Source organism: Taudactylus pleione, unplaced genomic scaffold (assembly GCF_031769625.1).
Source record: "Taudactylus pleione unplaced genomic scaffold, aTauple2 ptg000064l, whole genome shotgun sequence".
Lineage (NCBI taxonomy): Eukaryota > Metazoa > Chordata > Amphibia > Anura > Myobatrachidae > Taudactylus > Taudactylus pleione.
The window spans coordinates 6,193,112-6,208,718 of NW_028284466.1; the positions used below are offsets into that span (position 1 = coordinate 6,193,112).

At 41.6% G+C, this 15,607-nt stretch overlaps 1 protein-coding gene across 1 annotated transcript in view; it reads left to right on the plus strand.

Moving 5' to 3' along the window:
- LOC148534771 (transmembrane 9 superfamily member 2-like) overlaps positions 1–15,607 on the plus strand; it is a 108,250-nt gene that overhangs the window by 14,775 nt on the left and 77,868 nt on the right. The window contains exons 2-4 of the mRNA XM_088465785.1: positions 9,447–9,514; positions 11,352–11,445; positions 13,210–13,331. Of these exons, the coding sequence (XP_088321911.1) occupies positions 9,447–9,514; positions 11,352–11,445; positions 13,210–13,331 (284 nt within the window). The remainder of the gene's footprint in view (positions 1–9,446; positions 9,515–11,351; positions 11,446–13,209; positions 13,332–15,607) is intronic.

Genomic DNA, 15,607 nt, shown 5'->3' on the forward strand with positions numbered 1-15,607 from the left:
CCATTTCTGCACACTCGCTGCAGCACCGCATGCTCGCACAGCAGCCTCCTGATCAGTCCTTCAAACTCTGGCTGCTGATGAATCTGGATCTCATCTTGCCTGTCTTTTAGAAGTAGTTAGGTAGGAGGAGAAAGGAATAGTTTTGTGCCCAGCCCAGGAGGAAGTCAGTCTAAGGCAGCAGCTGTCACTGGGAGGCTCTCTCCTGCTCCGTCTCTAGTAAACAGGTGATGGGGCCGGCTCCCAATCAGCGCTGGCTGGGGCACGAATTTTAAGAAACTTAAAGTAAAACGCACCAAAAAAATTTAAGTCTACCGCTAATCTGCGCCTGACGGTGGCGTGGCTCACCTTGAAAATGCAGAGACTTCAGAGTCTGGGAGGAGGAGCCGAGCTGGGGACAGTCAGAGCCTGGCATAACTTAATGGCAGGCTGTATCATGGCACAGTACTTTCTGTGTGTGGAGTGGGGACTGGCAGAGTTCCTCCATGGCTGGGCCGCTGTCAGTCGCCAGTGAGCTGCCTGTCAAACAAGGGAGATGTGCTACTGGGGCAACATAAGACAGGCGTCCCACAGTCCTCTCGGCCCATCGGGAAAATAATGGCCAATCCGCCCCTGGTCAGACTGCAAATGCTTGGTGCATTCTACCATCCTCATTTGGCTGTAGACGAAATGTATGTATTTTATTATAATGAGGAGAGAGACTGAAAGGTGCAGGCATAAATAATGAACAGGTAATTGTAGAATGTGTAGCTGCTGGCAACCATGACCACCCTTTGCCATCTACATTATTACCATATCTCCTGCTATGGAGAAGACCTTCCCTTTTGTACTGGGCATACTTGTGATTTGCCTGCTCTTTAAAGCGTCCTTTATATTACACAGAGCCAGGACATATGGTCATATTCACACCAAGATCTCCAAATGTGCACCTTCCCATATAATGCGCTGTCACATAAATGTAGGCACGCATTCTCTGCACAGAAAGTCGATAATCTGTCCTATTATTAAGAAGATGAAAATGCAGCCTCTTTCTGCTCTTTTATACAGTATATAAGAACATAAAATATTATAGTTCTCATTTTCCCTAACCTTTTTCAGTTTTTTTTTGTAAGTTTATTTACAAGAATGAAGAAGTTTGGTAATGGATACACAATAAATGGGATATAGGATACAGTATAACAAGTCAACCAAATCTATAACAGTTTATGGTTTCTATGTTTCCTTATGGGCCATAATGATGCTATAGATCAGGGGTGGGGAACCTTCTTCTCTGCCGAGGGCCATTTTGATACATATAACATTATTGCTGGGCCGGTGCAGGCCACACCCCCTCCATGTGACGTCACACTTGTGCGTGGCCGCAATCGGGATGCTCCAGGGAGCTGTAAGGGCATCGGTGTGACCGTCTGATGCTTCCTAAGGATGCTCCAGGCGGCACTGTTGCATAGATTCTGGCTGCAGGGTGCCATTCTAGGCACCCTGCTAACCAAATGAGGCTAGCAGAATAAAGCTCAGAGGGCCAGACCAAATGATTCTGGGGGCTTTATATGACCCCCCGGGCCTGAGTTTCCCCTTCCTTGCCATAGAGAATAAGTTTATGGTAAGTTTTGACATAAGAAATCTCACGTGTAATGTTCAGACTTGAGCTTCATTACCTAATCCATGAATTCCATATTGTTTGGTGTTTATCATTGGTCAGTGTTCTCCCCAGAAAATGTTTCCAGCCGGGTGGCATCAAGAAGTAGCCGGGTGGGGGCCTTTGCAATAATATGTTTTAAACCCTGACCTTATAATGATTTAACCTTGAAATAACATTTTATATATTGATTCTCCTCTTAGAGGCCCAGTCATCTGATTATAAAAAAGCTGCAAAGTCTGTAGGATCTGGTTCTTTTTATACAGCTGCCAGATACTGTCCCTACTGTGCAGGCTACCAAAGTGCCGGATGGTAGGCTGTTTCTTGCCGGGTGGTGCACCCGCGAAAAACAGCCTGGGGAGAACACTGTTGGTGTTTGTGCGGGCATATGTGGCTTCTCCATAATCTTTGCCTGTGATAATATAAATTGCCTTTCTTAGGATAATAGGGTTCATTCCTTCCTCCAGTATCCTGGGATGATTACTTACACAGCATTTAGCATATGAGTACATAGGGGCTGATTCTTTCATGCAATGCTGAATGCAGGTTCCTGATTATCGTGAATCTGCGCGTGCGCAGGACCCATTCTGCTAGTGTGCAGAGTGGGTCCTGCTTATAGCCCTTTTACACCAAAATCCTGGGTCCGACCCTGGAATTTTAACACTGGTCAATCCCGGGTTGAACTCGGCTTCAGACCCCGTTTACACTGCAACTCGACCCGGGTTATTCCCGGGTTTGCCCCGTTTACACTGAACCCGGGTAATCCCTGCTTTTCTCTATAGAAGTCATTAAAAATGGTCACAAAAGGCAACAAAAGAGAGGGGTGGGGACTGTTTCCAGCATTGCTACAGGCTGCTGTTCTGGCTGTGGCAGGCTGTGTATCAGCCTGCGTTTGTGGCTGCTGGTCAGGCTGTGGTGCAGGCTGCAGTTCTGGCTGTGGCAGGCTGTGTATCAGCCTGCATTTGTGGCTGCTGGTCAGGCTGTGGTGCAGGCTGCAGTTCTGGCTGTGGCAGGCTGTGTATCAGCCTGCATTTGTGGCTGCTGGTCAGGCTGTGGTGCAGGCTGCAGTTCTGGCTATGGCAGGCTGTGTGCCTGCCTGCTTTTGTGGCTGCTGGTCAGGCTGCTGTGGTGCAGGAGGTTAGGCAGGCAAGCGATGGCTTCATGTGAGTCTCTCTATGCAGGGCACTGACAAATTACATCATCTACCGGTGCCCCAGAAGCTCCAATCAGCATTATTCAGAGGTAGCCGGGTCAAATAAGCAGGGTAGCACCCGTTTACACTGCCTCATGACCCGGAAACAACCCGTTTTCAACCCTGCTCTCAACCCGAGTTAGATTGCCTGGTAAATCGACCCGGGTTATTTTTTTGGGAGCCTCAACCCGGATCGACCTGGCAATAACCCGGGTATTTGTTTGGTGTAAAAGGGGTATTAATCATATGCAGCTCCTTCGATGCCTCTGCCTGATTGACAAGCAGAGGCATTTAAGGGGCAGGGCGGGGTCGCTGGGATTCCCGGAAACGGGGGGTGTGTCCGCCCCGTTTTCCGGGAGTGGCAAGGCCATGGACTGCGTCGACTGACAAAGTTTCCTGGCCTTGCAAGCCGGCCAGCCTGAGTAAGCTGAGGCTGGTGCTGTCCACCATCGTGACCATTGACCACTGATGGTCGCGATGGTGATCCCAGCCTGCGACCTGTCGCAATGCTGGGATCGCAAATGCGGCGGGGGATGTCATATACCTCCTGCTGAATTTGTATATTTGCAAGGACGGAATTGCGAAGCTGCCTGCCTTCAGTTTTGCAATTCCGTCCGATTCTTAATCACCCCCATAGTTCAGCAACAAAAGAGGTTTATTAGCAAAATAAGAATAACGATGCGTGGCGCAAGTCACTCATATAGGACCTGTACTTTGCCTTTTGCCCAGATTGCATTATTTTTCCTGAATTTTGCATTCGTTGGTGTTCTAAGTACTCAGTATTCATATTTTTGTCACTAAAGGATCAATATAAAGTAGCATATTAAGGTGCATGTTCTAAGAAAAACTCACATGGCATGGCTAAGTCGCAAAGTTCGTGGTGCTGTTTGGATTTGAGGATAGATGTATGTGGACGCATCTGTACTAATCTCAGATAGAAAGGAGGGGGGGGCGGCGGCGGACCGCTCACCATAATTTTAAACATAATAAGAGATAGTGCCATGCAGGATAAAAAGGGAAATGCAGGTGCACACTCCAAGCACTAAGGGTTTTTAGAAGTGGAGATGTTGCCCATAGCAACCAATCAGATGCTAGCTATTATCTTCTACAAGCTGCTAGTTAAATGTTAAGTAGAATCTGGTTGATATGGGCAACATCTGTACTTCTAAAACTCTCACTTTAGTAAATATACCCCTAAGAATACTAAGTGTGCACCTGCATTTGCTTTTTTTTTTGTCCTGCATGGCACTGCTAGTCTTAGTATGGTAGCACCTCTTATTATGGGGTGTGCAGTCCAGGTACCATCACCACTTTCCGTTGTATTTATGTACTGTATGTAAAATACACTTTAGGGTAAAGATTTCTGCCTTGTACTAGCACCTTTCCCATCTGCCCTTAGGTGATTTCAATGATCACATATCCTTGCATTGTTCGCTAAACCTGTCCTAAGATCCTCACTTATACTCCATGCTAATCCCTCAGATAGGGGATGTGACCAGTATGTCTTAATGGTTGGAAAAATCGAATTGGATACAAAAAGTGTGGTTGCACAGATTTGCAATTCCAGCATTTGTGGGCTTTGTTTGAAAATCATGATTTGCGCAATAAAAAGTGTATGGTACTAGCATTAAAAGATTTTTATATGGAGGACTGAGTTTGAATATTTTGGTAATGATTGAGTTTCCTTTATACCGCCAATTTATTTTCCTACATTGGGCCATATTTAATTTGAAGCGAAAAGTCCGTTGCCGTCATCGGCGGCTGCAATAAACTATCACGCACTTCCCCGCGTTACCCCGTATTAAATTTTGAGCCGGCGAAAAGGAAATCAGCTAAAAGTCCTGTCATTTTTGGGGAAATTAGCCTGGCACCCCCCAAAAGATGGTCTGACATGGGGGTTCACTATGGGTACCCCTGAATAGCCCTGCTAAAGGTATTTTGAGGTTTTCAAATGGTCTTAATCGGTGCTATTTAACGTCTTTGGTAAAGTGGTGAAGAATAGCATTTTGCTACTTTTTTGGGGAAAAATGAGTAGTCCCATCAAATTTGGGGTACATGAAAATGGGTGCAAGCATATGTAAAAATCGCTAAAGGTAAGCATTAAAAAGGGCCAAAAACGCACCTTCAGCAAGCACCTGCAATCCAAAAAATATCTACCTCATACTTGCAGACCCCCCCAGATGCTATTTCGCTAATTTTTGATTTTGTACCCCCCTTTTTTTCACCCACATTTTCAAAGTGCTTTTTTGGGGTGTCCTTTGTGTTTTTAGGCAGTTTTTTGACGCAGTTAGCATCAAGAGGGGTGTACAAAGGGTGCAGAGTGGTTTCCGCACCTCAAAACACCAATTCTGCACTTTTTTCCGCTGGGTATTAATAGGCGAAGCTTTATCACCTATTACATTGTGTTTTCACACCAGTGAAAAGACACTAAAATTGAATACAGGGATAAATGAAAGGCAGCGAAAATTACGTCTCTTTTCAACGCTAATTGAATATGACCCTTAGTATTGTGTGAAGACAGGGGCCCAAATGTAATATCCTGTGAGTTTGACACTTATCAATCTTGGCTATTTTACCGCTAGATTTAAATTGCCAATAATTTTTCAAATTGTCGTTTCAAATGGGTTTGTTTCTTTATATAGTAACATGGGTAAAATTTAGAAAATATGAGAAAAAATGGGGCCAACTAGATGGGCCAAGTGGTTCTTATCTACCGTCAAATTCTATGAGAGAACCCAGACTCCCAATGTTCATTTGGGTGGTTAAGATTTCCAAGGCAGAGTGTACATTTTAGGTGTATTAATGAGGAGCGTTTAAGTAGCGCTCTTGTTTGGCATCATCTTTGATGAATTGTCTATATGTTAGAATGCCTACATACCGTCCCCTGGTGGCCCAGTGGTGAATTGCCTACTCCCAACAGCTCAAGGTACCGGCAGTCATGTGACCTCCGGGTTGGACCTCCAAACCCCTAGCGTTCATGCAGTATTTGCCCCCTGTCCCTAATAATGACCCTCCCTCTAGTGCCTAATCCTAATGTCGACATTTTGACTGTCTGCATAGCTGTCGACCGAATGTCGTCAATGTCGACCTTTTCACGACATCCTGTCTCGCTGGTTTCTGATCAGCTTTTTTGTGTTTACAAAATATTTGATTAAAGCTCAGTCTTGGATATTTTTGGAGGGTAATATGTAATTCAGGAGAAAATCCTAACCTTGGCTCTTACTTCAGTCCGCTTCAGAACAATGAGTCCATATTATATGTGAGTCCATATTATACTGCAAATTAAGGGACACAGATGTTATGTTGGGTATACACTTCAGATTAATTGACTGATAGACTATTTATCTGACATGCTGGGAACATCCAATATCATTCCCATACACTGTCATATTATGGTAATGATATTAGATGCGGTCAGCATGTCCGATAGTTGAAATCGGAGCACCAATTACACAGGTCTGCAAAAATTAAGGTATTGGAAGCTTTTTTTAATAATACTTTTATATTCTTAATTATACTCCTGTGTACATCAATATTTATTGTGAAATACGAAGAAGTGTAGATGATATCACTGTTTTTGTCTTAATTACATAATAAAATAACAATAAAATCAATCAATAATGGAAACAAAAACCATAATTATTGATAAAATCGTTAATATCTTGTTTTGTTTTTGTCTTCAAACTTTGTTTTGTCGCTTTTTGCTTAAGCTTTTTCTATGTCGTCTCTGTGTATCATCCAGCAGTAGTCAGCCATCATGCTGACGTTCCAACGACCCTGGTATCTTCTTTCTACATCTTTAGCGTCTTGGTGGAACCGTTCACCCTGTTCTTCACTGTAGTGTAGTGTGTGTGTGTGGTGACAGGCAGGGGTTAAAATGAGGCGGCACAGGGCAAAACTGTGTTGCATCTGTTGTATTTCGTTCCACCTTCGCCAGCTCACCTTGTGGTGTGTGTGTTGGGTGTGCAATGTTCCTTTAGACAGTATGGGGGTTATGGTCCCATGTGGACCTTAATCTGGCACTGGACGAGGGGAAGTTTTATGACGAGCACTGAATTGCAACGTTCTATACTACCGACTGAATTCATTTAAGACAATGTTTTATAATAAATGTAGGCAGAATACATTTATTACTTTAAAGAATATGAAATATGTTTGCAGATGACATTCTGGCGTTGGTCTCATATCCTGAGGCCTCCCTTCCTCATTTGATGCAGGAGTTGGACTTATATAGTACACTTTCTGATTTTAAAATCAACATGTCCAAATCATGCGCCCTTAATATATCAACTTCTCCCTCACAAATGGTGGGGTTGAAACACTCTTTCCCCTTTCAGTGGCAGAACTCACATATCACTTATTTGGGTATCAAATTGCCTCGAGACATATTTGGGTATCAAATTGCCTCGAGACATCTTTATTGGTCTCGTTAAATTACACTCCGCTTCTTAAAGTATTACGAGCAGACTTTAGCAGATGGCACTTTAAACAACTCTTATGGCTAGGTAGGATAGGAGTTGTAAGTAAGTAGCAAGTTACTGTATGTTTTTCAGACATTGCCGATAGGTGTTCCCGACTCCTGGTTCAGCGCCATACAGCTTCTGATTCAACAATTTATCTGGTCCCGTAAAAGACCCAGGATTAAACTATTAATTATGGCGCGACCCACTCGCAGAGGAGGGTTTCAGCTTCCTGATATTAAACATTACTATTATGCGATTCACTTAAACAGGGTGTTGGATTGGACCAGGAGCCGAGAGGTTAAGCAGTGGGTGGAGTTGGAGGGGGTATACTTTAAGCAATATCCTGAAATTTTCCCATGGCTTCCGGTTCTGCCGAGGCTTACTCATTCTCACCCGACAGTCACCCCGACCCTTGCGGTTTGGGGTGCTTTACGCCGTGTACCTGACATTTCTTCAGTATTTGGTCCCCAACATCATTTTTAGCCAATGCTGAATTTTCTCCTGGTATGACTTTGTCACACTTTTCGGGCTGGGCGGTTGAGGGGCTCTTTAGGGTCGGTCAGCTGGTGAATTCCAGTGGTGTGAAACAGTTCTCTGATATTAAGACTAAATGGGATATCCCACAAAAAGACTTCTGGAAGTTTCTACAGATCAGACATTATCTCCAATCGGGTTCCAGACTCAAATTGTGTCAACAACAGATGCCAATGTGAGAAGACGTGTGTGGCTTCTTCAAATCCTAGGCATACGATATCCACTGTATATAAATTATTACAACATCAAAGCTCCCGGACCCCACACCATTTTGCCTTAGCTTGGGAAAGAGACCTTAATTTAAATCTAACATAAAAAGACTGGGAAAGCTTATTTCTTAAAGCTCATAGTAGCTCTGTTTGTGTTCAAACAAGAGAGACCCAATATAAGGTACTAATGCGCTGGTACAGACATCCTCTGTTACTACATATAATATACCCTTCAATATCAGCTAAATGTTGGAGATGCCTCGACTCAGTAGGATCTCTTCTACACATATGGTGGTCCTGCCCTCTCATAGAGCACTTTTGGAATGATGTCATTGCAACCTCCAATGACATGCTTGCAATATCTGCCCCTAGAGATCCAGCCTTTTGGCTGTTAAATCATTCTCCCACTCCGCTGTCACAATATAAAAAATCACTTTTACGTCACTTAAGTAACGCTGCTCGTGCGTCGATAACCATTCTTTGGAGATCATCTGTTCCCCCTACTCGCAAAACATGGTTTTCCAGAATAGACTACTATATGTCAATGGAGGACCTTCTTTTATCTTCAGTAGACAAACGGTCTGTTTTTCTGTCCACCTGGTACCCCTGGTTTGATTACAAATTGACGAGCGCATACACCAATTATATTTCCACATGTGTTGATGCAAACTGATTCAGTATGAATAACATGTACGTATTTTTTTTTTTTTGTTTTCTTTCTTCGAAGATGTCCTATAAGGTCAATTATTCCTTTTTATTTCATCGCTCCCCTGGTTTTTCAGTTTAGAAATTTGATGTGAATTCTATTTTGAATATCTTTCTTTGCATATTGTGTATAGTACTGTTAAATTTTCTCGCTGCGTCGAGACTTGATATTATGTTTTGTTAACAGAATATTTTTTCATAGAGATTGACTGAAAACTGTTGTACTTTGTTTTCTTAAAAGAGAATTAAAAAAAAAAAAAAAAAAAAAAAAGAATATGATAAAGATGACTTATTCATAAATACACGTTTTGCAGAAAAACGTGATGATATGCAAAATCTGGAGTCATTTTCGTGTTCAGAAGCCAAAAATCTAAGTATGACATAAATGCGTTAAAAAAAGCTTTTTCATCGCAGACCTGTTATCAGATCTTTCGGACATGCTGGACAATTTTGCATGTCTGACAGACCGATAATTACTGCAATACATTGTTCAGTTATCGGCTGATCGGGCCGATAATAATTTATCAATGTATGATCAGCAGTTCTTATATCAACTTTTCTCATTTGTGTGTGTGTTCATAGGTCTCGCTTGCTATGCTTTACAAACAGTAAGATAGATCCTACACTTTTAGGAAAGAGCAAGGCAAAGCCTGATATCTTTTTTGCTATACTGTAAACTATATTCATTATTTATTTTTATTTTCTTTCAGTCACAAATTGAACTCTTTGTAAACAGATTGGATTCTGTTGAGTCGGTTCTTCCGTATGAGTATGATTCGTAAGTATCAAGAACTTTCTTTTGAAGTATCCATGATGTATTAAGAGTTTATTGTTAGAATACAGCTGTAAAACCTTATCCTGCAGTTTTGGGATTTTTAATTTTTTTTTGCTAATCTGTAATTTGGCATATCATAGCTAACTCATACTAGATTGCATCTGAAAATACCTTCACCCAGCACCTCACAGGCCATGCAAGGAGACACTCATACATCACAAATTGTATGTAGGTTTGTCCCCTTATTATGTTACCTTGATTTTATCTAATATACATGCACTAGTTCACTTTAACCACTCAGTTTAAAGATAAATGTAATAAAGCTTTGAAGCGGTAGGCTTTTATAGAAGGACAGTCCTGGGGATTTTTTTTTCTTTATTTGGGTGAATAAATAAATTACCTTCAAGGCATTAATTTACTTCCCCTAAATTAGCATTTTAACTAAAACCACTCCACTCTGGAGCAGCATTGTGTCTTCTAAATAAACGGTTTGGCCTCCCAGTTTGTCGTCTGTCCTTTATTCAACATAATACGGTTCACTACACTAACCACAACACCTTGCCCTACACCCACAAGAAGAGCGCACCCATCCCCCATTATCATATCCTATTTTGATTTAATGGCTGCTGTTATTTCACTGATGCTGTTTTTTTAAATATTTTCTTATATATTATTAATTTACTGTCTGTAAATAGCGAAAACGTCTTATGTTTTAATATTACAGCTGCCCGTGCCTATTTATTTTATGACCCATTAGTTTATAGTTGCATTGGATCACACGTTTTTAATCTTTATGTATTTTATATTTTTTTTGGACCTTTGCATTTCTATTTAATTTTTTTCTCTTACATTGTACTAAAATCTGCAGGTGAATATATTATTGCATGAAAAATGTTGAACAAATGGTATTTATAGTTGGTCATTTGCTACCCTAAATTGCATCAGAAGTAATTTTTTTCTTTTGTTGAAGCTTTGGATATGTGCATAAGCTCCATGTAGCACTAGCTATGTTGAAGAAAAATGTAATATTTAAATTCTGTGGGATAAATTTGCTATCCAGCACTTTTCAAAGTACCCGTGGTTTCAGCTGCTGGCTTTAAAGGAGCAACTATATTCAATACAAAGGGAGGCAGTTGGGATGCCGACGCTTACATTACCGGCACCGGAATACCGAAGCCGGTCAGAATCCTTGCGCCAGCATCCCGCCTGCCGGGATGCCGAAGGTAAGTAGCTGGGTGGCACTAGGGCAGGGGTTCCCAACCACGGTCCCTAACAATCCAGGTTTTAAGGATAGCTATACTTGAGCATAGGTGACTTAATTAGTACCTTAGTTATTTTGATTTTACCACTCGTGCTGAAACATGGATATCCCTAAAACCAGTACTGTTTGCCTTGAGGACCGAGGTTGGGAATCCCTGCACTAGGGGTAGGGTTGGGAACGAAGGGGGGAGGAGAGGGGGAGGGTTAGGTTCAGGCCCTTGGGGGGTGGGAGGGGTTAGGGATAGGCATCAAAGAGATGGGGGGGGGAGGGTTAGCATACCGACCGACAAGTGTTGGTATGTTAACCCTGTCGGGATCTCTGTGTCAGGATTCTGACCGCCAGGATCCCGACTGTCTGTATTTCCTACCGTTCCCAATACAAACATGCCTGGTTTTGTATTGAATACAATTGCACCTTTTAAATCCTGTTGCCTTAACCACTGAAGACCTGATCACTTTGAAAAGGGGTGCATAGTAAATTTTGCCTCATGTCTTATTGGCTGGATCTGGGTTCTAACTACTACATGAATGTTTATAGATTAAAAATACAATTTTGAGTACTTTATTCTTTCTACTATAGCTTTGACTTCTGCAAGGATAAAGATGAGCGGCATCCTTCTGAAAATCTTGGACAAGTCTTGTTTGGAGAAAGAATTGCATCATCGCCATATAAGGTTTATACTGTTAACTTATTGATACTGTTGTCTTAAATATTGTATTTTCAAGACCCTTTAATTGTACAATGTACGCACTGTCTGTAAGAAACTAACCTCCATCCATGACCTCTCCCTCTTAAATATCTGAAATAACCATGGTTAACCTATCACACAGCCTCACTTGTGTAGTGAGTTGCTATAATCTCTCCCAGCTGCATTTTTAGGGAAATAATCCAGAATCAGATTATTAAACGGCCGGCTATCATGTAATGAAACATTGATGTTTGTGGCCAGTCTTGTGAATTCTCCTAAACTTTGCTACTGCATGTGACACCATCATCCAGTCACTTTTTATACGGTGGACACATTCCCTGGTGCTCATAACACTGTCTTTTTCCTAGTTTTCTTCTATCAGACCACTCCGTTTCTCTAGAAATCGCCTCCTCTCCACTTCTATTAGTTGTCTTGGTTCTTGGGACTCTGATCTACTCTCTATACTACTTTTCTTGGAAAACGAATTAGCGCCTCTAGGGTTTTAGGATCAGCTGTACTCCAATGACACCCAAATATACCTATCTTCTCTGCATCTTTCATTATCTGAGTTGTCCCGTATTACTGAATGTCTTTCTGCCGTTTCATCTTGGATAATCTTTTACCAACTCAAACTTATTCTTTCAGAAGATGAGCTATTAATCTTAGTATCAGTCAGCGGTGGCTACTTACTTAACATTTATGTTTATATAAATGACTACAATAAAATCCTACCCCTCAAGCTCTGCCTGTCCTTTGTTCCCCTCATATAACTTGTCTACAAATCTTGTTACATCCAACAAGCTGCGCAGATCTCGCATAATAAACTGCAAAAAATGTTTGGTTCCTGCATTCTGATGGATCAACAGTCATTGCGGCAACAGGGACGCTTCACAGCAGCATGGCGGCAGCCTGAATTCACACACAACTGTTCGCAGCCCCATAGGGCTGTAAGCAAATTCGGGCTGCGAGACGTGCCAGATGCGGTGCCGTTGCTGACGTTTCAACAACTTTCACCCGATATGCACCCCTCACAGCTATTTTGTACGACTCACTCAGTATTTCTCATGCACCTTATGTACCTCACCCTGCCAGACTTATTTCTACAATCTGTTTTGAAAATAAGTTACACCAGTGGTCCTCAAACTTGGTCCTCAGGATTCCACACAGGTCCCGTTTTTCAGGTAACCTAGCAGCTGCATTCATTAGGTGTACTCATTACTCACTGACATATTTTAAAAGATCCACAGGTGGAGCTAATTGCTTCACTTGTGATTCCGGGAGTTGACCTAGAAAACATGCACTGTTTGGGGTTCTGAGGACTAACTTACCTAGCAAAACAATTTCTACTGCTGCTCCCCTCAGCCAGTTGGTTGGCTGTACTTTTCATAATCCAACGTGAAACACCTCTGCTAACGTACTGACTAACAGCACATGTTTTGAAAAATGTAACTTGCATTGCCTGTTTGTGTGAATGTGTGTGTATGTATACGTGTGTATGTATGTGTGTGTGTATATATATATATATATATATATATATATATATATATATATACATATACATATACATACACACACTCTTAGTGACCTGAGTATGGAGGAAATATTTAAGGAAAAAGTACAACTTTCAAAAGCTTGAAATTTTTTTTTTTTTTTTTTACATTTCCTGATAACTTTCAAATATTTCTTTATTTAAAGTTTTGTAATAGACTAGATTTCGTATTTCCCATTCGGATTTTTTTTTTTATGCAGTTTAAGTTTAACGTGAATGAGAGCTGTAAAAAAGTGTGCAAAATGACATATGACCCAAAAGTGGATACCAAAAATCTTGATTTCATTAAGAAAGGAATTCAACTCAATTATCAGCATCACTGGTGAGTAGAAATATTTTCAACTTTTTTTTTTTTTCTTTCTTACGAGCTCACACATGACCGTACTCCATTTGGGGAGTATGCTGTACCAGGTAGCTCATTCTGTTCTATGTACATGAAGTGTGCAGCATAAAAGGGACTTTGAGAAAAGGATCCTGCATCAGTAACACCTCACCTGTGGTATTTACCCAGCAACATTCTCTAATTGCATTCCATTTCGAATGCAGTACAAGTATTTCACTCATGTGGATGAAACCTATTCTTATTTTGCTGTGATCTAAACCTACAATTAGATGCATTCACTACTGTAGATTATTGATGAGTGAAAAACAAGGTTTGGCGTTTACAGTGAGGGAGAGTGACACCCTTTTTAAGGAAAATTGCACTGACAAAATTACTTTGAAAGACATATAATCTTAATACAGGTTGAGTCTCCCATATCCACATATTCCGAAATACAGAATATTTTTAGCATGATTGAGATAGTGAAACCTTTGATTTTTGATGGTTCAATGTACACAAACTTTGTTTAAGGCACAAAATTATTAAAAATAAAGTATAAAATGACCTATAGGCTGTTTGTATAAGGTGTATATGACATATAAATGAATTTCATGTATCTACACAAACTTTGAGCCAAAAAATTATTGAAAATATTGTATAAAATTACCTGCAGGCTGTGTGTATATGATCATAAATGCATTCTGTGTTTAGATTTGGGCCCTATTCCTAAGACATTTCAATATGGTATGCAATTATTCCATACGGAATATTCCAATATCCAAAATACCCCTTGTCCCAAGCATTTTGGATATGTGAGACTCAACCTGTATCACTCTACGCTCCTATAGATCAGACATATACTTTGCCTAAATATGTTTTTTGTGTTAATAGCAGAGCTTGTAGTTCATGTAGTTCCGCATGTTTAACAGCAAAAACATGAAGTCTGAGGAAAGAGGATCGGTTTTGGCTCACTTTATGTGCATTATTTATTTATTTTTTCCTAGCTGCACACATCTAGTGACAACATGGGTAATTGGTATTGTGTACAAGTGATACATTACTATAATAGTACTGGAGTGAAGTAGGCCAGCACTGTGGTTGTACTGGACTACAAGCAGTGGAATCGCCTTGTTTGTTGCCTAGGGCCTGATGCAGAGAGGTATGCTTTGCTGATGTTTTCGCAAATTGAGCGATTATTGGTAAATTGCGTATACGTCAGTCCATTACAGTAGTCGCAAGCAGCAACTTTTTATTTGCAGAGTGATCGACAGTTAAGGCCCGTTTAAGGGAGGTGATGTCAGCACAGAAACATTGGCCGAACAATTAGTAAATGTGTATGCACTTATCAATCATTAGGCCTGTGGGTCGGCCTGATGTGTACCCAGCTTAAGTAAATGGCAGACATTGTGTGATTTACTGTTGGTGAGCCATTAAAAAGAGTTGCTCTGAGACATGGGAGGTATTCAATTAGCGCTATTTGCCACGCCAGACCTATTAAATTAGCGGGGATTAGTCAGACTGCACCTCGCAGCTCATAGAGGTGCGAGGTAAAACACCAAATCGGGTTCACGCGCAAGGAATAAATAAATAAATTCCGCTGTTTACGTGGAATCAGTGTTTTTCCGTGAGGGAGTCCCAGTTTTTCAGCGCGGGAAAAAGGCTATTTAATTGAATTACATATTTGGTCCGGCAATTCGTCACAGGGTAATCCCTGTGGCTAATTGAATACCCTCCTATGTGTCAATCTTTGTCAGATAGGTTCTGGTTGCCTCCCGGCCTTTTGGAGGACTCATGAACACTAACCAGTGCATCAGAGGCCTGCAGATCATTTGACAATACCCTGCTGTTCTTTATGATGTCCCAAAATATTATATGCCTTGCTGTCAGTGATTTATTCTTCGGGGTCCATAGGGTCCACAGAAATTACCTTGGGGTAAGTGGTTGGAGTGATCCAGGCACCAAACAGCTAACAAGCTCTCAGCTCCCAGGATGCACTGGGTCCTCCATATAAACCCCGCCCCTGACTACAGGCACTTAGTTTTTTGTTTGGTACGCAGGAGGCACCTTGCTCAACAGTGGGGCTACAGTTTTTTTTTTTTTTTTTTTGAGTGAGCAGCACTAGGCGTCCAGATGGACGCCTGTGTTGCTGCTCCGTCTTCCGGCGCCGCAACACCAGTGATGGAACTGGTGATTTTGGCGGGTGTTACAAGCTAAGCCCAGGACTAAAGCCGGGAACCACGTGGCAGTCCGTTCCTCCGGTGGTGGAGACTCGCTGG